Raw genomic sequence first — 23411 nt, 5'->3', positions numbered from 1 at the left:
GAAATTATAAAACTTTATTGTTCTTTTGAAGTTGTCATGAGAGAAATGATTTATTACTTTTTCATGATTTATTATAGTATTTTAGATTTCTTTTTAATTCCTTACAGACGAAGTCGCGTACAACCACTAGTATCAACTATAAATGTGTCAAGATTAATTATCTTTAAATACGGCTCCCTGCCCGTCTTCGTTCAATTTATACCAATTTCACTCGCATTAAACGACACAGTGCCCCGTAATACGAGAGCGGAGGTAATGTCACACTCGAGTTCAGGCAACCCTTATCAAAGCGGGGGTAATGGATAAGTCGCATAGTAAACCGGGGGCCTTTGAGTACCGTAAAGTGATTTGTTACATCACAATGAAAATTATCATGACGTTTTAAAGCACTCATATATAGGTAGATAGATAGATACTCTTTATTGTTTCCTCCATAAGATTACAATAGTAAACTTATAAATATAAACAATTACAAGAAATAATCACAATGAGAAAACAATGGGCGACGTTATCGCTAAAAGCGATCTCTTCCAGGCAACCGGTAGCTACCATGTTATTACAAATAATATTTTAAATCTCTTATAAAAGGGACTTACAAAAAAATGAGTTCTCAGTTTGGTTAACTTTATTTATTTGAAGCCGACATACACTGGTGGTCTGTGTATGTCGACGTGGTGTAGTCTTGAATGGTGAACCCGTACAGGCAAACGCTGTATAGAACACAGATGGCGTGACGTTCTCAAATGTATTGCTGGGAGCCAGTGGTTACAGGTGGCTTAGAACGGTTAGCAGAGGGAGACTTTGTACAAAATTCGATTGCTTGGGTACCTCTGTCCCATTCGTGTTTCAACCGTGAAGCAGTTGTGTTTGCATGGCTGTGTTTCGGTTTGAAGGGTGGGATATGGCGTGAATTTACAGGGTACAGAGGAATAACATCTGAGTCCTCAGGAATGGGAACGCATGGGGTGTATCATGGGCGAATCAGAATACTCTGTTCTATCCATGGTACTGCTCATGTCTATAGGCGACGGTTACCACTTTCCATCAGGTGGGCCGTCAGCTTGTTTGCCATTCTAAGTTGTATAAAAAAAAAAAAGATTTACGCTGCAGTACCTGGAAAAATATGTCTCATCCTAATTAACATTATTTCACTTGTTTTTTGGAATATTTTTGTTTTTTTTTTTTCTATTACTTCGTCAATACATGCATCTATAAAGGGCATTTTAATTTTATTCTTTTAATCCAAGTTCCCGATAAATATAACTATAATAAAACCAGCGACCAGCAGGGAACTGAACAGAAGAACTTCCTTCTATAGGATAGGTTGTAATTAAGCAGGGAGTTCACCCTCATACCCTGCAGCCTATATGGTCGCGTCCAACGTTTCAGAGATGTTTTCTCCCACGAGCACTCAGGTTATGGAATGAGCTCCCTGCCAAGGTGTTCCCAAGAGACTGTAGCATGGGATTCTTCAAAAGAGGTCTCTTCAGGGTCGGCAACGCGCGCGTATTACTCCAGGTATTGCAGGCGTTCAAAGGCTACGGTAATCGCTTGTCATTAGGTGGGCCATATGCTTGTTTACCACCTCAATGGTATAAAAACTATATATTTCCATCTTGATGTCTAGTATTCAATACAAGATGGTACACTAATGGCTTCGCTTTAGGACCATTACAATTCTCTCGGCGCGTCCTACTCATATTGCCATTACACACGCCATATTGTATTCATTGCAGTCTAGACAGGCAGACGGTATTACAGACTAGATACAGATTATATATATACTAATATTAACAATGTAGACTGGATGAAATCCCTTCAAGATACGGGGGGAAAGGGATTGTTAGTAATATTCCCATTGTTACAATGTAGAGAAACTATCATGGATGATGAATTCATCATGATGGGCAACTGGCCTGTTTTCATTCTCATCTATCAGCCTTCACTGGTGTTCCGCCAGCGTATGTTCGCTTGTTCCTTGTAAATTTGATTGTTTGCTGGATATAATGGGCGAAACAGTATACTACTCAGTATTATGTCCATGGTACTGCTCATGTCTATAGGCGACGGTTACCACTCTCCATCAGGTAGGCTGTCAACTTGTTTGCCGTTCTAAGATGCATAAAAAAATACGACCGAATTGAGAACGTCCCCTTTTTTTAAGTCGGCTTAAATCTCATTTCTCTTTATTCGTCACTGCGGTCTTTCACTATACGCTAGTGTGCAGAAGTCTCCCTCGTGTTCTATATGCTGTCTGCCACTAAAGTGTGTTTTTTTTATACAACTTAGAATGGCAAACAAGCTGACGGCCCACCTGATGGAAAGTGGTAACCGTCGCCTATAGACATGAGCAGTACCATGGACATAACAGAGTATACTGTTTCGCCCATGATACCCCCATGCGTTGCCATTCCAGAGGACTCAGGTGTAATTCCTCTGTACCCTGTAAATTCACGCCATATCTCACCCTTCAAACCGAAACACAGCCATGCAAATACAACTGCTTCACGGTTGAAACAAGAGTGATCTCGTACTGTTTTCTTAATGGTATTGGTGCCTTGTATGCGTCCCTAATGCAGCGTAGCAGCTTTAATATCGCACGTTGCACGTACGGGCACAATCCAGTTATCTTAATGCGCTCCTGAGCAGACGGGCGGTTTTATTTTAATGTTTTTATCCATTCATACATATCAGCTTTTAAATGCCCACTGCTGGACATGGGTCTCCTCCATAAAGGGGAATTGCCAGTAGTTGTTACACTTGGCAACCGCAGTTAAGTTTAGGTGATATTTTGAGAGGGATGTTGCTGCAAAACCTTCGACTATTAACTTATTAAAACTATTAAAATTTATTCTTTTATTCGCCTCTTATGGTGCCCACGAGAAAGAAAGGGGTTGCCTATTTTATGGCGAAAGTACACGGTGTGTTATTAGTGTTTCAATAGAACTTAACAAAAAGGTAAACAAGTTTTGTTAAAATTTACCCAGAAATACTCTCCAAATAAAATTAGTTGCAGATCTTTTTATTTATGACTTATTTTAATTGCATTATTATCAAAATACTTTATTCCGATGGAAATCTTGGAGTATTAACGTGACAGGTTTGTCAGGTCGATTTCCACGTGGTCCCCCCACGAAATTGTCATAGTTAATTAATAATGAATTAGTCACAATGCTTTAACTGAATTGACGTCATCTATCATCATTTACTAATGCACCATGACCGTGGAGAAAGGGGTTGTTAGCAATGGAGTTTAACAACCCTATTGCTAGCAATATACCCTAACAGGTCGACCTCCACGTAGTTTCCCTTGGAAAATATCGTGAACACTTTTTTTTGAATTCGTCACGATGGACTAACTGACCTGCATCATCCTCACATATCATCTCTCACTGGTGTCCCGCCGGTGTATACCGATAGCGCAGCCGGGGTTACAATTCCATTATCACCCATTAAAAAAAATGCACTGTGACCATAAAACAATAGCATAAGTAAGATTATCACTTCAGTAGCATTCATTAAAAAAATAAATTGAGATTGCAGGATCGGACGGTGGCAAGGCGGTTGGAACGCTGCGATCAACTTTCCAACCGCCCGTCTGTGCGCCCTACAACAAGACGTAGTTGGAATCCAGTTAAAATAATATCTTTTTACAGGTCGAGCCGGAGTTTCTTATTAGGTCGTATCATATTACTTAATTTTCAAAACGATCTCTTATCTTTTATTACAATTGCTTTTTTTTCTATTTTAACCGAGTAAATATGAAAGGTAATTATTGTTAATTTTTTATTTACATACTACCTTTTACTGGCGACTTTGTCTGCATAATTAGGATGTTTTAATAATAATGATAATAACCTATGACCTTATTTAGTACCTGTATTCCGACAACAGATGGAGTAAGGGTATTGATTGGTGACCTTATCCAGGCAAATTAAGTGTGGGACCATCCCCTGCTAGATGGAGCGAATCAAATGTATTGCGGGGCATCGGTCTATCTATATGTACCTATATAAATAAAAATGTATCACTAAATGTGTTGCTAAGCGCAAAACTCGAAAACGGCTGGAAATTCATGGAGAGAAAAATAAGAAAAGTAGCCCCGGAAAATGTGAAAACCCCATTTTTTTCCGATCCAATCTCTTCCTAGTTATTTTTGACAAAACAATATTAGTCGACAACTAGTCTACATTAATATTATAATGAGGAAATTTTTTATTGTTTGTTTGTTTATTTGTAATGAATAGAGTCCAAGTTTTTTATTCTCGCGTATATCGATTTTATATTTTTTAATCTAATATTAAAAAGGAAAAAGATTGTTTATAATGGACTAGCAACCCCTTTCCGGGGAAAGGGATTATTAGTAATGGAGATTGAGAATCCTATTGCTAGCAATATACCCAACTAGGTTGACCTCCTCGCGGTTCCCCCTGGAAACTATCATGGTTAATTCCTTATGAATTCATAATGATGGACTAACTGGCCTGTTTTCATTCTCATCTATCACCCTTCACTGGTGCTCCGCCAGCGTATCCCGTTAGCGCAGGCGGGGTACCACTTTCATACCATACTCACCATACCATTTTCACCCAACAAAAAAAAACCCGTCCCGGATTTACACAGGTTCTTCAGCCTATGTTACTCCGAGGAGATATAGCTTTCGGCAAAATTGGTTGAGTAGTTCTTGAGCTAAATCGTAACAAACAAACAAAATCAATCATAAAGATGATTGAGGAAACGAAATGAGGAAAGCCTCGTTATACGTAATATTAATTCACATTGATACACTACCTAAACTTTCAGATTCCCCCCCGGGGGGAGTCCCGGGGGACACGGGTCGAGTCACAGCGACATGAAATTAATTTAATTACGCATTATTTTGATTTTGCTATATCTCTTAAGGTATTCATTTTATTTGCATCGTGTAAAGAGAAAAAATAATCTTAATTTTTTTATACAACTTAGAATAGCAAACAAGCTGACGGCCCGCCTGATGGAAAGTGGTAACCGTCGCCTATAGACATGAGCAGTACCATGGACATAACAGAGTGTCCTGTTTCGTCCATGATACCCCCATGCGTTGCCATTCCTGAGGACTCGGGTGTTATTCCTCTGTACCCTGTAAATTCACGCCATATCCCACCCTTCAAACCGAAACACAGCCATGCAAACACAACTGCTTTACGGTTTGCCTGTAAAGGCAGTGTTACTATAAAATGTTATGAGTCATTTTCATGGCAACAACACGATTCCATAACCAGCTGTTACAGTCCGTATGTACAGTGGATACGTACAGAACAGACAGGCAAATAAAATAACATTATCTCGTATTGCCATAATGGAATTACTTTTATTTTGCAGATATTCGCGGCTAGTCGACTCGCATGTATATAATTTAATTTGTTTGCGAGAATAGCAATCGAGCTGACGGCCTGCCTGCTGGAAAGTGGCAACCGTCGACTCTAGACATTAGCAGTACCATGGACTAGGTTTTTTTTTAATGCATAATAATGGAATAGTAACTCCACCCGCGTTATCGGTATATCGGTCACGTTAATACTCCAGTATTTCAATCGAAGTATTTTTGTGTTTATGTTTGCAATGAATAAACTCAAAAACTACTTTGTCGATTTCAAAAATTCTTTCACTCTTAGAAAGCTACATTCACCCTGAGTAACATAGGCTATATTTATTGCTAGAAAAATTTAAGGATCTTTACTAAAACTTTAGTAACGTAACTCAAGGTGTAAAAAAAATGCTATAAAATATCTTTTGTCGCGTGCGCTGCGGAAACTATTGGTGATAGAACAAAAGTATGTTCTACAATATTGAAGAAAATATCAATAACTACGAAAATCTTCACGATACTATATGTCCAACTATTATCGTTATGTCGCAATAACCACTTTTTTAAATGTTGTAAAAATGTCCACCCGTGCGGAGCCGGGACGGGCCGCTAGTATTTTATATACATAGATAAAGTAACTTAGTATCTGAGAATTTGATAAATATCAATGAAACGACGTGTATCGAGTACACATATCATTATATGCTTTCATCAAACCCATTAAATCGATTGGGATTCCATATCGAATGGCTATTCGATTTGTTCGACGAAGCATAAATCGATTCATATCTAGATTATTTCGATGCTCGCTGCATTCGTGCAAGGAAAATAAAAATGTTTTTGAAAGCTTTATGAAAATTGATCGATACAATCTTGATACTGCACACTCAATAAATATAACATTCGTATGGTTCAGTGCTCAGACGTGTGTTTAGCTGACTTGAAAGAAGGAGTATATCAATTAACAAAAATGGTCGGCCAACTATTGGCTGGTATATTGTATATATATACATATAATATACATATATATTATAAAATACGTATATCTACATAAGTTATTTTATTAGAATAGAATAATTGTGACACATGTCAATAGATATTTCACATATATAAAAATTCGAACTAGCGACTGGTGGCCAGTATATAACAGTCCTCCGCCGCTATTCTGCACTGCTGGACTCCTGGAGCCGGTAGCAACTGCTCCACGTGCCTACGCCACACAGCTCCCTGGTCGGTCTGTACTTTGTAGTGCAATCGTCCCAGTCTATTTACTATATTGCCAAATTCCCATTTTGGCCCGCGTACAGAGTAGCTTCTAGCCTGGACCCGGTCACCTGTTATATACATTTGTTTGACAGGAGGCCTGTTGTTCAATTCAGCTACCGCTAGTGGTGGTGTGGTACGGAACATGACATGGAGCTTGGTTCTAATGTCTCGATTGAACAGAAGCTGATATGGTGTTCGACCATTGGAGGTCGGGGTACGTCTGAGTCGTGTCTTAATGGTCAGAAGTTTATCATTAAGGTCATCCCTCTCCCCCTCCATTGCACGTAGCGCCCTTTTTATTGTTTGTATATAGCGCTCCGCTTGGCCATTAGTCGCTGGATGGTAGGGAGCTGATTTTGAGTGTTTTATACCACAGTTGGAAAGGTAACATTCGAATTCTTGAGATATAAACTGTCGTCCGTTATCTGATACTAATGTATGTGGTATTCCAAATATAGTGAACAGTTCTTTCAGTTTAGTAATACACCACGAACTTGTAGTAATCTTAGTAGGGTAGATTTCAACCCACTTTGTGAAGGCATCTACGACAACTAAAAGTTGGTAACCCTGTACAGGTCCGGCAAAGTCGATATGCAGTCGTTGCCAGGGTTCTGTAGGTTGCTCCCAATGGTGTAGTGGCGCTTTTGGGGGTTCATTCTGTTGTAATCGACATGCTCTGCAAGATTTTACCTTGTTTTCAATATCTGTGTCTATATTTTTCCAATATATGTAACTGCGTGCTAATAATTTCATTTTAAGAATACCAACATGTCCTTCGTGTAGTTCGTCAAGAACACGGCTACGTAGGCTGTGCGGTATTACAACTCGGGTTCCTTTCAAAATGCAATTGTCTTGAAGTGTAAGTTCGTTATCGTTATAGCCATGTTGTCGTACTGAGTGACCAGTTTTTAGTGCTTCCAATAATATTTTAAGTTCTTCATCTATTTTTGTTTCTCTAGCTATAAGTTCTGGTCGGACATCAAGCGTATTAATTTGTTGTTGTTGGAATGTGCAGTGTTGATCTCTAGAATTTTCTTTTACATATTCCACTGGAAATCTTGATAAATAATCAGCATTTGAATGTTTTGATGCCGGTCTGTATTCTACATCGTAATCAAATCCTGATAGAAAATGTGCGTAATGGAACAGTCTCATTGTGCTTAGGGCTGGAAGTGTGTGGTGTGGGTGAAAGATTGAGGTAAGAGGCTTATGGTCAGTTATCAGTGTGAACTTCCGACCGTAGCAGTAGTGAAAAAAATTTTTTATACCCCAAAAGATGGCTGTAGCTTCTTTATCGATTTGACTATATTTCTTTTCGCTAGTTGAAAGTGATCGAGAAGCAAATGCGATTGGCCTTTCAGATCCATCCTTTAGTTTATGAGATAAAACAACTCCTAATCCTGTAGGAGAAGCATCCGTGGCTATTATCAATGGTTTTTTGGGATCGAAATGAATGAGTACTCTTTCACTCAATATCTCCTGTTTAATTTTATTAAAGCTTGTCTCACATTTGGAGGACCATTGAAATTCCTTTTCTTTCTTTAGTAATTCATTTAGGGGATTTGTTATTGAGGCTAAGTTGGGTATAAATTTATTGTAATAATTCGCCATACCAAGAAAGGTTCTTAATTCATTTACGTTTTTCGGTCTCTCTGTTTTCATAATGGCCTTCACTTTGTCTTTATTTTTATGTAGTCCATCTTCATCTATTATATGTCCTAGGTAATTGATACTTCGCTTAAAAAAGTTGCATTTTTCTCTATTGACGCGCAGGTTACTCTCTTTGAGTTTCTGAAGAACTTGTCTCAGTCGTGATAGGAGTTGATCTTCTGAGGTTCCTTGAATAATAATGTCATCAAAAAAGCATTTGACTCCATCTAGTCCCTGAAGTAATTGATCCATAAATTTTTGCCATAGGCTAGGTGCTACCTTAACACCGAACATCAATCGATTTACTTTATAAGTTCCCTTGTGTGTGCTTAACGTTTGTAGAAGGGCGCTTTCTTCATCCATTTCTAAATTTAGGTAGGCTTGTTTGATATCTAAGGTACAGAAGTATTTCCCTCCATTCATTTCTGCGAATATGTCTTCAATTATGGGGATTGGGTATTGTTCATCCTTGATACATTTGTTAAGGGTTACCTTATAGTCTGCGCATAAACGGATAGTGCCGTTAGGTTTTATGATCGGTACGATTGGAGTTCCCCATTCCGCATGGTCCACTTTAGTTAAGATTCCTTCTGAACATAGTCGCTCTATCTCTACATCAACTTTTTCCTTTAAAGCATACGGTATACGACGAGGTTTAATAAATATAGGTTGTATATTATCCTTGAGATTCAGATGAGCTTGGTAATTTGGTATTTTTCCTAAGTCGGTTCTAAATACAGTGTTCGTATATTCTTCTAATAATTGATCAAGATTCGTAGATGGTTCTGAATTTCGTATTATATTGATATCTGATAATTTTATTGTAAGTTCTTTCATCCAGCTTCTGCCAAAAATTGCGTCAACATCTTGGTTGATTATATATAATTTTCCATTAAAGGTCTGATCTTTGTATGCATATTTGACGTAAGCAACTCCTGAGGGTTTAATAATTTCTCCAGTGTATGTTCTTAATCTCATATCAGTTTTGAATATTCGGTTTCTGATATTCAATTTCTTGAATTGTTTCAGGGATATTGATGACAATGTTGCTCCAGTGTCAAATTCCATATTGATTGGTATGTTCTCAATTTTTATTGGGATCATGTATTTTTCTGATATTTCACTTTTCATGAGATTAATATCCCCCGTGTTGTCATCACTCGTATTACTTGTCGTGTCATCTAATTTATTCATATTTAGGTTTCTTTGTAAACAAACACGCGCTAGATGACCCGTTTTGTTGCACTTCATGCAAATGGATTTTAGGGCACCACATTCTTTAGACTGGTGGTCATTTTTTCCACATCGGTAGCATTTTCCTTTCAATTCTTTTATTGTTATTGGTAGTCTTCGATTTTGTATTTGAGATGGTGATGTATTAGCATAATTATTTTTATTTGTTATTCTATTGAGGCTGTCAGAATATCTGTGGATGTCTGTAGACATTCGTATGTTTTCCGATTTTCCCATTTCCATGGATGTAGCTATTTGTACCAATCTCGTAAAAGGTGGAGTTTCTCGGTCTTGTAGGATTCTTATTCTTATATCACTGTCCTTCAATCCTCGGATAAATTGCAGTGATATGAAGCTTTCTAAGGTTGGTTTATGGCAGTTTTGACATTTGAATTCACAGTTGTTGGACAATTTCTTTAATTCGGAGGCGTACATTGCTACTGTTTCATCCTCTTTTGGTACCCGTGTAATAAATTTATGTTGTAATGCCCATACACTCGGTTTTGGATCTATGTGGTCATCTAGTGTACGAGTAAGTTCTATAAAGTTCATATTAATTGGATCCTCAGGAGAGCATAGGTCGTGTAACTTTTCATGAAGTTCAGGAGATAACGCCGATAGTAATATATATACTTTAATTTTAGGGTCTTCAATGTTGTTTAATAAGAAATATACTGTTAATCTTTTCGTAAAATTTTTAAAGGTTTCCTTTTCTTGAAATGGTTGAAAGTTCATTTTGGGATTTCTGTCTTGACGTGAATTGGTGCTCGAAGGTGATGGGGATAGCTGTAGTGCTGCGGTGGGTTCGTGATTTCTGTTTTGTAGTATCAAAAGTTTGGTCTTTAAAATTGTACATTTCTCTTCAAAGTCGTACCTTGTTTCTATTTCTTCATTAAGTTGTTCCTCTGGTGATTCTGTTTCTATTTCGTGTTGAATTTCTTGTAATTTTCGTAATGTTTCTTGAAGTGATTGAAGTCTTGACTGAATTTCTTCTTGAGGGATTGTTTCGTTAGTCGTGATATAATTTTCTAGTTTTGTGAGTAAACCCCGTAGCGAGGCTCGTGTTTTCTTCAATTTTTTTGTATCGATAGTTGACATCGTCGCCAATTTATAAAATACGTATATCTACATAAGTTATTTTATTAGAATAGAATAATTGTGACACATGTCAATAGATATTTCACATATATAAAAATTCGAACTAGCGACTGGTGGCCAGTATATAACATATATATATATATATATATATATATATATATATATATATATATATATATAAATAGCCAATAGTTTCAGCACAAACCATGGATGGATCCATAATGTTTTGGTAACCCGTCCCACGTACACACTGTCTACTAATATTTGTGCTGTCTACATTTATGGTTTACAAGGAACCAAAAATTTTTGAAAATGTAATCCATGTTACTATTATAATTATAGCTTTCTATAGATGAAAGAACTTTTAAAATCAATTTAGTAGTTTTTGAATTTATTCATTACAAACTAATTTAAATATTTCCTCTCTATAGTATTTGTTTAAATAATACAAATTAATATGCGTAATAATAAAAAAAATGCACTATATTAAAGTATTTGTAGAAAGACACTATATCTTAATTTACACCTATAAAATTCTTTGTCTGACTGACTAGCATAAGTCAAAAAAGCTTAACTTTGTAACATAAAAGACATCACGTACGCAAACCTGGGGTCAACAGCTTGTCTTATCAATTGTTAACTTGCCACTGCTTACATAGGCCTCCTCCATAAAGGGGGCTTTGCCTATGCTTTGCAGAGAGGTTGGCAACCGCAGTTAGGCTTTGGTGATATTTTAAGAGGGATACTGCTACCTATCCTTTGACCATTAAGCTCCCTTAGTCGCCTTTTACGACACCCACGGGAAAGCAAGGGGTGGTCCATTCTATGACGGAACCACATGACAGTTATTAATGTAATGTAAGGTAAAAATCACAAGATTACAAATTTTTTTTTAAACAACTTAGAATGGCAAACAAGCTGACGGCCCACTTGATGGAAAGTGGTAACCGACATCTATAGACATGAGCAGAACCATGGACATAACAGAGTATACTGTTTCGCCCATGATACACCCCATGCGTTGCCATTCCTGAGGACTCAGGTGTTATTCCTCTGTACCCAGTAAATTCACGCCATATCCCACCCTTCAAACCGAAACACAGTCATACAAACACAACTGCTTCACGGTTAAAACACGAATGGAACAGAGGTACCCAAGCAATCGACTTTTGTACAAAGTCTCCCTCTGGTAAAGATTAATAAATAGTCTGAAATAATCCAAATATTCCTTTAAAGAACGGTTCAATGTAACTAGATAATAAGTAATTATTTAAAAAAAAAGAAAACACGACCCCAACATATTTTTTCCAAGATTTCGTATTACGACGATCTTCACCGGATACCGGCAATTTGTGCGGGGTCGACCCGGCCCGGGTGAATTGATGAGCTTCATATAACCGGGGGAGGTTTTAACCGGCAACAAATTAAAAAGTGAATGTTTCGCTATAAATTGAAGCGGATTTTTGTGATTGGCACTTTTAGGTTGTACTTGTTTGTGGGTAACATATATAATATTGGAACTAGACATTGGATCGATTAAAGGCTTCATTTCTTTAAACCTACTTCTATCCTATGTTATATAAATCTAACATATAAAATTCTCGTGTCGCGGTGTTTATTGCCAAACTCCTCTGAAACGGCTTTACCGATTTTCATGAAATTTTGTGTGCATATTGGGTAGGTCTGAGAATCGGCCTACATCTATTTTTATACCCCTCAATGATAAGGGTGAGCTACCCTAAAATTTCTATTTTTTTGTCAATTTTTTTTTTTATTTTTAGTTTATTATGATTTAGCACGGAAAAATAGATACAAATTAAAATTTTCACCGTTTTACGATCAACCCCTGTTGTTTAATCGCAATTTTTATATTCCGCAATAGGGTTGCAAGATGGCAATCGAATATAATAATTGTAGTAAAATAAATTTTTATACACAGTTCTAGAAATAATATATATGGTAAAACAACGTTTACCGAGTCAGCTAGTTTCACTATAAAATTTACGTGTCAATTTGATGTCAGAGTAAAATTTTTCTTCTAAAGACCAATATATACTAAATTTCTACTTTATTTATTTATTTTAATACACCTTAAAAATATAAATGGCGGACTTAACACCACATGGCGTTATCTACCAGTCGACCGTAGACAGGAATAACGAAAAATATACTCGTAATTGACGGTACGAAATTGTATTATTAACCATTCTGTTATGCGAAATTTAAATGTTGACAATAAAATAAATTTCTATATGAAAATAAGATATTATTCTAAGGACTTCTGATCTCTTACTACGCTAAAGAAACACAGCATTGAATTAGTAAAAAAAAAAGAAAAAAGTAATCTGCGAAGGTAATACTGAATAAAATAATTGCCAATTAGGGAACCTTGCTTTAGATGACTTTTTGTGAGATATATATACTAGAATGGTTACTACACACACTTTTTTTTATACAATTTAGAATGGCAAACAAGCTGACGGCCCACCTGATGGAAAGTGGTAACCGTCGCCTATAGACATGAGCAGTACCATAGACATAACAGAGTATACTGTTTCGCCCATGATACCCGCCATATGTTGCCATTCCTGAGGACTCAGGTGTTATTCCTCTGTACCCTGTAAATTCACGCCATATCCGCCCACCCTTCAAACCGAAACACAGCCACGCAAATTTAACTGCTTCACGGTTGAAACACGAATGGGACAGAGGTACCCAAGCAAACAATTGTTGTACAAAGTCTCTCTCTGGTAAAGATGTATCTCTTCTGTGTTGGAAGAGAACTCTAACAAAGTTAAGCTCGCATTTTTATTCAAAATAAATTATAATAATATGACTTTTATGTACAATAAAGTATAAATAAATACATTATCAAACCATTATCTGCTTTCCTTTGACAATCGAGTAAAAACTGAAGCCGTTTAAAATAAAGTAAAACTAACAAACCCCGGGAGTACTAATTAGTGGATACTTCGTAGACGTCGCAAGAGAATCGTTCAAAATTACACCAGTCTCTTTGTGGCTCCCACAAAAGAAAGCACCTAATTAAACATTGCAATACGTAATTCACTTTATTTGAAATACTTTTTAATAGATATTAGTGGAGGATCGTTTGTTTTAAAGGATTTTTGCATGGCTATGTTTCGGTTTGAAGGGTATGACTATGAATTTACTGGTTACAGAGGAATAACACCTGAGTCCTCAGGAATGGCAACGCATGGGGGGTATCATGGGCGAAATAGTATACTCTGTTATGTCCATGGTACTGCTCATGTCTATAGGTGACGGTTACCACTTTCCATCAGGTGGGCCGCAACTTGTTTGACATTCTTTGTATAAAAAAAATATACAAATATATATCATAAAAACATACATACAAATATAAATATACATACATACTTATAGATTGTATACGATAACACAAATAAACAACGATAGAGATCAAAAGTGATGATGATGAAGATGATGAACTGCTTTCACAACTTCTTCAAAAGATATTCGTAGACTTTTCTCTTAAAAGTAAATTTGTTAAACACTTGTCTTATGTCAATGGGTAGAGCATTCGAGAGTCATAAGGCTTCAAGAGTGAAGGATTTATCTATTTTTTTTTATACTACTGAGGTGCCAAACAAACATACGACCCACTTGTTGGTAAGTGGTTACCGTAGCCTATGAACACCTGCAATACTAGAGGTATTACGCGTGCGTTGCCGACCCTGAAGAAACCCCTTTACCCCCTTTTGAAAAACCCCATGCTGTAGGCTCTTGAGAAAACCTCGGCAGGGAGCTCATTCCACAACCCGAGTGTTCGTGGTAGGAAACATCTTTGAAACCGCGCTTTACGCGACCATTGCGGCTGTAGGACATGAGGGTGAACTCCCTGTCGATGGCGAGCCGTACGATGGTAGAAAGTGGCCGTGGGCATCATATTGAACAATTCCTCTGAGCACAATCCATTGTACAGGCGGTAGAACACGCAGAGTGAGGCAAAATCTCTCTTAAGACTTAAGGGTTCGATACCGCTTGTGAGCCTGGGATCATCGACAATTCTCATAGTTCGTTTCATCTTCTCTCATCTATTTTATCTACTTTAAAAATCGTTAATTAGTTTGCTACAATTACATATAATAACTGTTGATTTTGTTTCAGACGAAGAGCTGGTATTCCGCGACCGGTGGGGCGGGCTCACGCTGTTCAACGTGAGAAACTTCACCACCCGGCTTCTCATGAACAACTCCACATTCGTGAGTATCCTTACTGCTTCCTAGCTGTATCATCATATCAGCCTTTTACTGTCCATTGATGAACATAAGCCTCACCCTTAGGGGATTTTGCCAGTAAGTGCCTCGCTTGGAAGGCGTATTGGCAACCGCAGTTAGGCTTTGGAGATCTTTTAAGAGGAATACTGCTGCCCATCCCTCGCCCTCCCTTAGTCGCCTCCTACGACACCCACGGGAAAGGAAGGGGTGACCTATTCTATGCCGGAACCACAGGAGTAATAATTATATAAATACATTAATGTAATACCTCCCTACTGGGGAGAAGGGATTCTTAGTGATGCGGGTTTCCATTCTCATTGCTAACAATATACCCTAACAGGTCGACCTCCCCATGATCCCCCCTGGAAACCATCGTGCCGAATTCCAGGTGTATTCATCACGATATGCTAACTGATCTGTCTTTTCATCCTTACCTATCATCCCTCACTAGTGCTCCGCCAGTGTATACCGTTAGCGCAGGCAGGGTTACCATTCCATTGTCATCCATAAAAAAAATATCAGCAAGTAACTTAGTTAATTTATAACATATTATCAAGTATACCAGAGGGAAACTTTGTACAAAGTCGTTTACTTGGGCACCTCTATTCCATTCGTGTTTCTACCGTGAAACAGCTGTGTTTGCATGGCTGTGTTTCGGTTTAAAGGGTGAGACATATTTCACCATATACTATAGCAATGAATTTACAGGGTACAGAGGAATAACGCCCAAATCCTCAGGAATGGCAACGCATTCGGGGTATCATGGGCGAAACAGTATACTACTCAGTATTGTGTCCATGGTACTGCTCATGTCTATAGGCGACGATTACCACTTTCCATCAGGTGGGCCATCAGCTTGTTTGCTATTCTAAGTTGAATAAAAAAAATATTAGTAACTTAATATCTAACATATTATTTTCGAAAATTTTAATAGTATGTTATAAATAACAGAGTTATAAGATAATAAAATAAGATGATAAAGTCCCGACATCAAATAGGCTACCCCTTCCTTTCCCGTAAGTGTCTTATGAGCCAACCAAGAGACTACGAAGGATGGGCAGCAGCGTCCCTCTTAAAATATCTCTAAATCCTGACTGTGGTTGCCAGTCAGCCTGCCAAGCCTGCCAACTACCACTACATTAGCGTCCATCAAAAATACCTAACTACTTATATAAATAATTAATAATAAAAATTAAGTTAATTTATATTATCAACTTTGCTATAACTTGAACAAAATATGATTGACAAAAAGACAATGGCCATATTTGAGTTTTGTTTTATTTCTTGGCATTACCAAGTTATGAATGATCGACTGAAGTTTGAAAGGGACTCGACAACAAAGACCTCGCATGACTGATCGCGTGACAGATTAGAACAGAAAGAACTTTCCATGGCACAAGTTTGGAGGCGATGTGAGCATAAATAAAAGTATTCTAGAACAATTGCGTATTCAGGACGGATCGGCAGGCGTTCGTCTTGCGAGCGATTACACGGCTGGAACTTGGCACATATGTAATACCATTGTTACTGAGTATGTTTCACTTAATATCCAGAATAGAATAGAAATATATCATTATTCATCTGAACTTGATCACAAGCGATTTTAAATTGTCATTTCTAGAGTTCCGTACCCCTAAAGGAAATAACAGAATCCTTAGAGAATCACTTCGTTGTCTACCCGTCGGTCCATCAAGACTCTTTTTCTTAGAAACACATGGATGTATTAATTTCAACTTGATACATCAATGAAAATATGTTGGGGGGAAAAGTATTGTTAGCAATGGAGTTTGACAGCCCCATTGCTAGCAATATACCTTATTAGGTCGACCTCCACGTGGTTCCCCCTGGAAACCATCGTGAACAATCATTGTTGAATTCGTCATGATGGGCTAACTGGCCTACTTCATCCTCACCTATCATTCTTCACTGGTGCCCCGCCGGTGTATACCGATAGCGCGGGTGGGGTTACTATTCAATTATCATCCATAAAAAAAATTTAAATATGTATCTTGTATATTTTTGTTAAATGAATTATTGTCATAACTATAGTTAATTAACCACAATGATTTCCGGAAGGCTCCGCATGGAAGTCCATCTCGTCGGATTTTTTTTATACAACTTAGAATGGCAGACAAGCTGACGGCCCATCTGATGGAAAGTGGTAACCGTCGCCTATAGACATGAGCAGTACCATGAACATAACAAAGTATACTGTTTCGCCCACGATACCCCCATGCATTGCCATTCCTGATGACTCAGGTGTTATTCCTCTGTACCCTGTAAATTCACTGCCATATCCCTTCAAACCGAAACACAGCCATGCAAATACAACTGCTTCACGGTTGAAACATGAATGGGACAGAGGTGCCCAATCAAACGACTTTTGTACAAAGTCTCCCTCTGGTGATATTATCTGGTGATATATTGCTAGCAATGCGAATAATATACCTCGTTACTAACAATCCCTTCCTCCTATTCCTACTATTTAGGGTTGATTCCTAATTCATTGGTGTTAACCATTCATAATAATTGGTGTTAATAATTCATTGGAATTAGGAATCAACCCTTATTTTAAAAAAAATATAAAAAAATTAAATGTATATATTATTTATGTAATTTTATTAATTAAAAATACATAGCGAAAATTTCCGATGTATGAATATATTGATGCCCATTAATTCTTCTCTTTCCGCGTCTAGGGAAGGTAGATAAAGTTTTGTTTGAGAAATCAGTTCAGGGTACAATAGGACTGATATACCTGAAGAAGGTAAAAGCCCTTAAAATATTTAAAAAAATAAAAAACAAAAACAAAAAACACGTACATATATATAAAGATTACTTCATAAATTTCATTAAAATATTCATGAAATCCTTTTTTCTGCTTCCAGTAACCAATACAGCTGTAAAATTTATTACACTTTAACGATAATTGGTTGCGTACACTGGGCTTTAAACGATACGGAGTTTTTTTCGACAAACCGCAAATATATATATATATATATATATATATATATATATATATATATATATATATATATATATATATATATAACCTATTTTATGTACTTTTTTTGTTTTTAATTTTTGCATATATTTTATTTTTTTATTTTTTTTTAATATGAACCAATAGCTAATGTTATTTGTGTGTACAAATAAAGTATATATCTATCTATCTATCTATCTATTTACATATTACAAGTAACATGCAGATTTTGCTCTGTTCAAATAAACATCGACTCCAGTCGAGTGATATCACTATTTTAAACGATAATAAAATACGTCGACGAATGATGAATTGATTCGTAGACACAATAGAAGAAATATCTGTATGTTTGTTTCGACATCGCGTAAAAACTACAAGCGGCTTTCAAAGTTGTATTCCTGAAGGTTTAAATTAAAATCTGATTGTTTTATATCAATATACCATTGAGAGTCAAGGTGAGGCGCTTGCTGTCGGTCTTGATATTGCAAAGGCATTTGACCGGGTCTGGCATCGGGGTCTTCTATCGAAATTGCCCTACTATGGACTTCCCGACAGCCTCTGTAAATGGGTCGCCAGTTTTTTATCAGGCAGACGTATAAAAACCGTTGTAGATGGTTGCTGCTCCGATAGCATGGATATTAACGCTGGCGTCCCGCAGGGCTCTGTGCTGTCCCCGACGCTGTTTCTACTGCATATTAATGATATGTTAACCTTCGGTAGCATTCATTGTTATGCGGATGACAGCACCGGGGATGCCCTTTATACGGGTCGTACCAATGTCTCCCGTTCCATCGTGGAGAACAATCGTGAACAGCTTGTGTCTGAAATCGAGAGAACACTAACTGGAGTCTCTGATTGGGGACGACAAAACTTGGTCCAATTTAACCCCTCTAAGACACAAGCTTGCCCGTTCACCGCTAAAAAAACCCCATTTGCTGTGGCCCCACAGTTCCAAAGCACGTCTCTTAACATCTCTAAAAGCATTGGGATCCTTGGTGTCGACATCTCTAGTGACGTACAGTTCCGTGGCCACCTCGAAGATAAGGTGAAGCTGGCATCCAAAAAACTCGGTGTGCTCAATAGAGCGAAGCATTATGCCGGATCAGCGATTAATGCTTTACAAATCGCAAATCCGGCCCCATATGGAGTATTGCTGTCACTTATGGGCGGGACCACCTAGATACCAGCTTGAACCCTTCGACTCAGTGCAACGACGAGCTATGAGAATTGTCGATGATCCCATGCTTGCAAGCGGTATCGAACCCTTAAGTCTTAGGAGAGATTTTGCCTCACTCTGCGTGTTCTACCGCTTATACAACGGATTGTGCTCAGAGGAATTATTCAATATGATGCCTACGGCCACTTTCTATCATCGTACGGCTCGCCATCGGCAGGGCGTTCACCCTCATACCTTACAGCCTAAATGGTCGCGTACAACGCGGTTTCAGAGATGCTTTCTCCCACGAACACTCAGGTTATGGAATGAGCTCCCTGCCGAGGTTTTCCCGAGAGACTACAGCATGGGGTTCTTCAAAAGGGGGTAAAGAGGTTTCTTCAGGGTCGGCAACGCGCGCGTAATACCTCTGGTATTGCAGGCGTTCATAGGCTACGGTAACCGCTTACCATTAGGTGGGCCGTATGCTTGTTTGCCACCTCAGTGGTATAAAAAAAAAAAAAAAAATATGCCGCCTAGAATTGGTTGTCTAAGGAGCAGAGGGTCGTTATTATTATTAGGTATTAACTCATAGCCGTGTGTGGACCTGACATAGAATGTCAGAGTGTCTAGTGTCTATTATCTGAGTGTCTAGGTGTCCGAGTATCTGTGTGTCTAGTGAATGAGTGTCTAGTGTCTAGTGTCTGAGTGTCTAGTGTCTAGTGTCTGTATGTCTAGTGTCTAGTGTCTGAGTGTCTAGTGTCTAGTGTCTGAGTGTCTAGTGTCTAGTGTCTAGTGTCTGAGTGTCTAGTGTCTAGTGTCTAGTGTCTAGAGTCTAGTGTCTGCGTGTCTAGTGTCCAGTGTCTGAGTGTATAGTGTCAGAGTGTCTAGTGTCTGAGTGTCTAGTGTCTGAGTGTCTAGTGTCTGAGTGTCTGAGTATCTAGTGTCTAGTGTCTAGTGTCCAGTGTCTGAGTGTCTGAGTATCTGAGTGTCTAGTGTCCGAGTGTCTAGTGTCTGACTGTCTGAGTGTCTGAGTGTCTGAGTGTCTGAGTGTCTGAGTGTCTGAGTGTCTGAGTGTCTAGTGTATAGTGTCTGATTGTCTAGTGTCTAGTGTCTAGTGTCAGAGTGTCTAGTGTCTGAGTGTCTAGTGTCCGAGCGTCTAGTGTCTGAGTGTCTAGTGTCCGAGTGTCTAGTGTCCGAGTGTCTAGTGTCTGAGTGTCTGAGTGTCTGAGTGTCTGAGTGTCTAGTGTCACAGTGTCTAGTGTCTGAGCGTCTAGTGTCGGAGTGTCTAGTGTCAGAGTGTCTAGTGTCCGAGTGTCTAGTGTCCGAGTGTCTAGTGTCTAGTGTCCAGTGTCTGAATGTCTAGTGTCAGTGTCTGAGTGTCTGAGTGTCTAGTGTCTAAGTGTCTGAGTGTCTAGTGTCAGAGTGTCTAGTGTCCAAGTGTCTGAGTGTATAGTGTCAGAGTGTCTAGTGTCCGAGTGTCTAGTGTCTGAGTGTCTAGTGTCTGAGTGTCTAGTATTTAATGTCTGAGTGTCTAGTGTCAGAGTGTCTAGTGTCAGAGAGTCTAGTGTCTAGTGTCTAGTGTCTGCACGTCTAGTGTCCAGTGTCTGAGTGTCTAGTGTCTGAGTGTCTAGTGTCTGAGTGTCTAGTGTCTAGTGTCTGAGTGTCTAGTGTCTAGTGTCTGAGTGTCTAGTGTCTAGTGTCTAGTGTCTAGTGTCTGAGTGTCTAGCGTCTGGTATCTGGTGTCTGGTGTCTAGTGTCTAGTGTCAGAGTGTCTAGTGTCTAGTGTCTAGTGTCTAGTGTCTAGTGTCTAGTGTCTAGTGTCTAGAGTCTAGTGTCTGCGTGTCTAGTGTCCAGTGTCTGAGTGTCTGAGTGTCTAGTGTGTAGTGTCTGATTGTCTAGTGTCTAGTATCTATTGTCAGAGTGTCTAGTGTCTGAGTGTCTAGTGTCTGAGTGTCTAGTGTCCGAGCGTCTAGTGTCTGAGTGTCTAGTGTCCGAGTGTCTAGTGTCCGAGTGTCCAGTGTCTGAGTGTCTAGTGTCCGAGTGTCTAGTGTCTGAGTGTCTAGTGTCTAGTGTCTAGTGTCTGAGTGTCTAGTGTCTGAGTGTCTAGTGTCAGAGTGTCTAGTGTCAGAGTGTCTAGTGTCCGAATGTCTAGTGTCATAGTATCTAGTGTCTGAGTGTCTAGTGTCTGAGTGTCTAGTGTCTAGTGTCTAGTGTCTAGTGTCTAGTGTCTGAGTGTCTAGTGTCCGAGTGTCCAGTGTATGAGTGTCTAGTGTCGGAGTGTCTGAGTGTCTAGTGTCTGAATGTCTGAGTGTCTGAGTGTCTAGTGTCTGAATATCTGAGTGTCTAGTATCCGAGTGTCTAGTGTCTAGTGTCTAGTGTCTGAGTGTCTAGTGTCTGAGTGTCTAGTGTCAGAGTATCTAGTGTCTGAGTGTCTAGTGTCTGAGTGTGTAGTGTCTAGTGTCTGAGTGTCTGAGTGTCTGAGTGTCTAGTGTCTGAGTGTCTAGTGTCTGAATGACTAGTGTCTGAGTGTCTAGTGTTTGAGTGTCTAGTGTCTAGTGTCTGAGTGTCTAGTGTCTAGTGACAGACAAGAGCCTCACACAACTTTTCCCTAGTAGACACAGTTAGATATTTCCGAAATCGGTATAGTAACTTAAGACACTAGACACTCGGACACTAGACACTCAGACACTCAGACACTAGACACTCCGACACTAGACACTCGGACACTAGACACTCAGACACTCAGACACTCACTCAGATACTCAGACACTAGACACTCAGACACTTGACACTCCGACACCAGACACTCCGACATCAGACACTCCGACATCAGACACTCCGACACCAGACACTCTGACACTAGGCACTCAGACACTAGACATTCAAACACTAGACACTATACACTCAGACACTCAGACGCTAGACACTTAGACACTCAGACACTAGACACTGTGAAACTAGACACTCAGACCCTCAGACACTAGACTCTCGGACACTAGACACTCAGACACTAGACACTCAGATACTCAGACACTAGACACTGTGACACTAGACACTCAGACACTCAGACACTAGACACTCCGACATTACACACTCGGACACTAGACACTCAGACACTCAGACACTCAGATACTCAGACACTCAGACACTAGACACTCCGACACTAGACACTCGGACACTAGACACACTGACACTAGACACTCAGACACTCAGACACTAGACACTCAGACACTAGACACTCGGACACTAGACACTCAGACACTAGACACTAGACACTCCGACACTAGACACTCAGACACTAAACACTCAGACACTCAGACACTAGACAGTCCGACACTAGACACTCAGACACTAGAAACTCGGACACTAGACACTCAGATAGACACTCAGATACTCAGACACTAGAAACTCGGACACAAGACACTCAGACACTCAGACACTAGACACTCGGACACTCAGACACTCTGACACTAGACACTCAGACACTAGACACTCAGACACTAGACACTCAGATACTCAGACACTAGACACTCAGACACTAGACACTGTGACACTAGACACTGTGACACTAGACACTCAGACACTCAGACACTCAGACACTAGATACTCAGACACTAGACACTCGGACACTAGACACTCAGACACTCAGACACTCAGATACTCAGACACTCAGATACTAGACACTCCGACACTAGACACTCGGACACTAGACACTCAGACACTCAGACACTAGACAGTCCGACACCAGACACTCGGACACTAGACACTCAGACACTAAGACACTAGACACTCAGATGCTCAGACACTAGACACTCAGACACTCAGACACTAGACACTGTGACACTAGACACTCAGACACTAGACACAAAGACACTAGACACTCAGACACTCAGACACACCGACACTAGACACTCCGACACTAGACACTCGGATACTAGACACTCAGACACTCAGACACTAGACACTCGGACACTAGACACTCAGACACTCAGACACTAGACACTCGGACACTAGACACTCAGACACTAGACACTCAGACACTCAGATACTCAGACACTAGACACTCAGACACTCAGACACTAGACACTGTGACACTAGACACTCAGACACTAGACACTCTGACACTAGACACTCCGACACTAGACACTCCGACACTAGACACTCGGACTCTAGACACTCAGACACTCAGACACACAGACACTAGACAATCCGATACTAGACACTCGGATACTAGACACTCAGATACTCAGACACTAGATACTCAGACACTCAGACACTAGACACTCGGACACTAGACACTCGGACACTAAGCACTCAGACACTCAGACACTAGACACTCAGACACTCAGACACTCAGACACTAGACACTCCAACATTAGACACTCGGACACTAGACACTCAGACATTCAGACACTCAGA

The 23411-nt window shown here is 39.3% G+C and overlaps 1 protein-coding gene across 2 annotated transcripts in view; it reads left to right on the top strand.

Annotated features, from left to right (window-relative positions):
- Positions 1 to 23411, top strand: part of LOC113523095 (inactive dipeptidyl peptidase 10) — a 329346-nt gene that overhangs the window by 278842 nt on the left and 27093 nt on the right. For both annotated transcript variants that reach the window (XM_052892171.1, XM_052892160.1), the window contains one exon: positions 14744 to 14838. In XM_052892171.1, coding sequence (XP_052748131.1) covers positions 14744 to 14838 — 95 coding nt within the window. The remainder of the gene's footprint in view (positions 1 to 14743; positions 14839 to 23411) is intronic.

Source organism: Galleria mellonella, unplaced genomic scaffold, assembly GCF_026898425.1.
Source record: "Galleria mellonella isolate WM207_F2 unplaced genomic scaffold, CSIRO_AGI_GalMel_v1 utg109, whole genome shotgun sequence".
Taxonomy (NCBI): Eukaryota; Metazoa; Arthropoda; class Insecta; order Lepidoptera; family Pyralidae; genus Galleria; species Galleria mellonella.
This window is presented reverse-complemented; position numbering and strand designations above follow the sequence as displayed.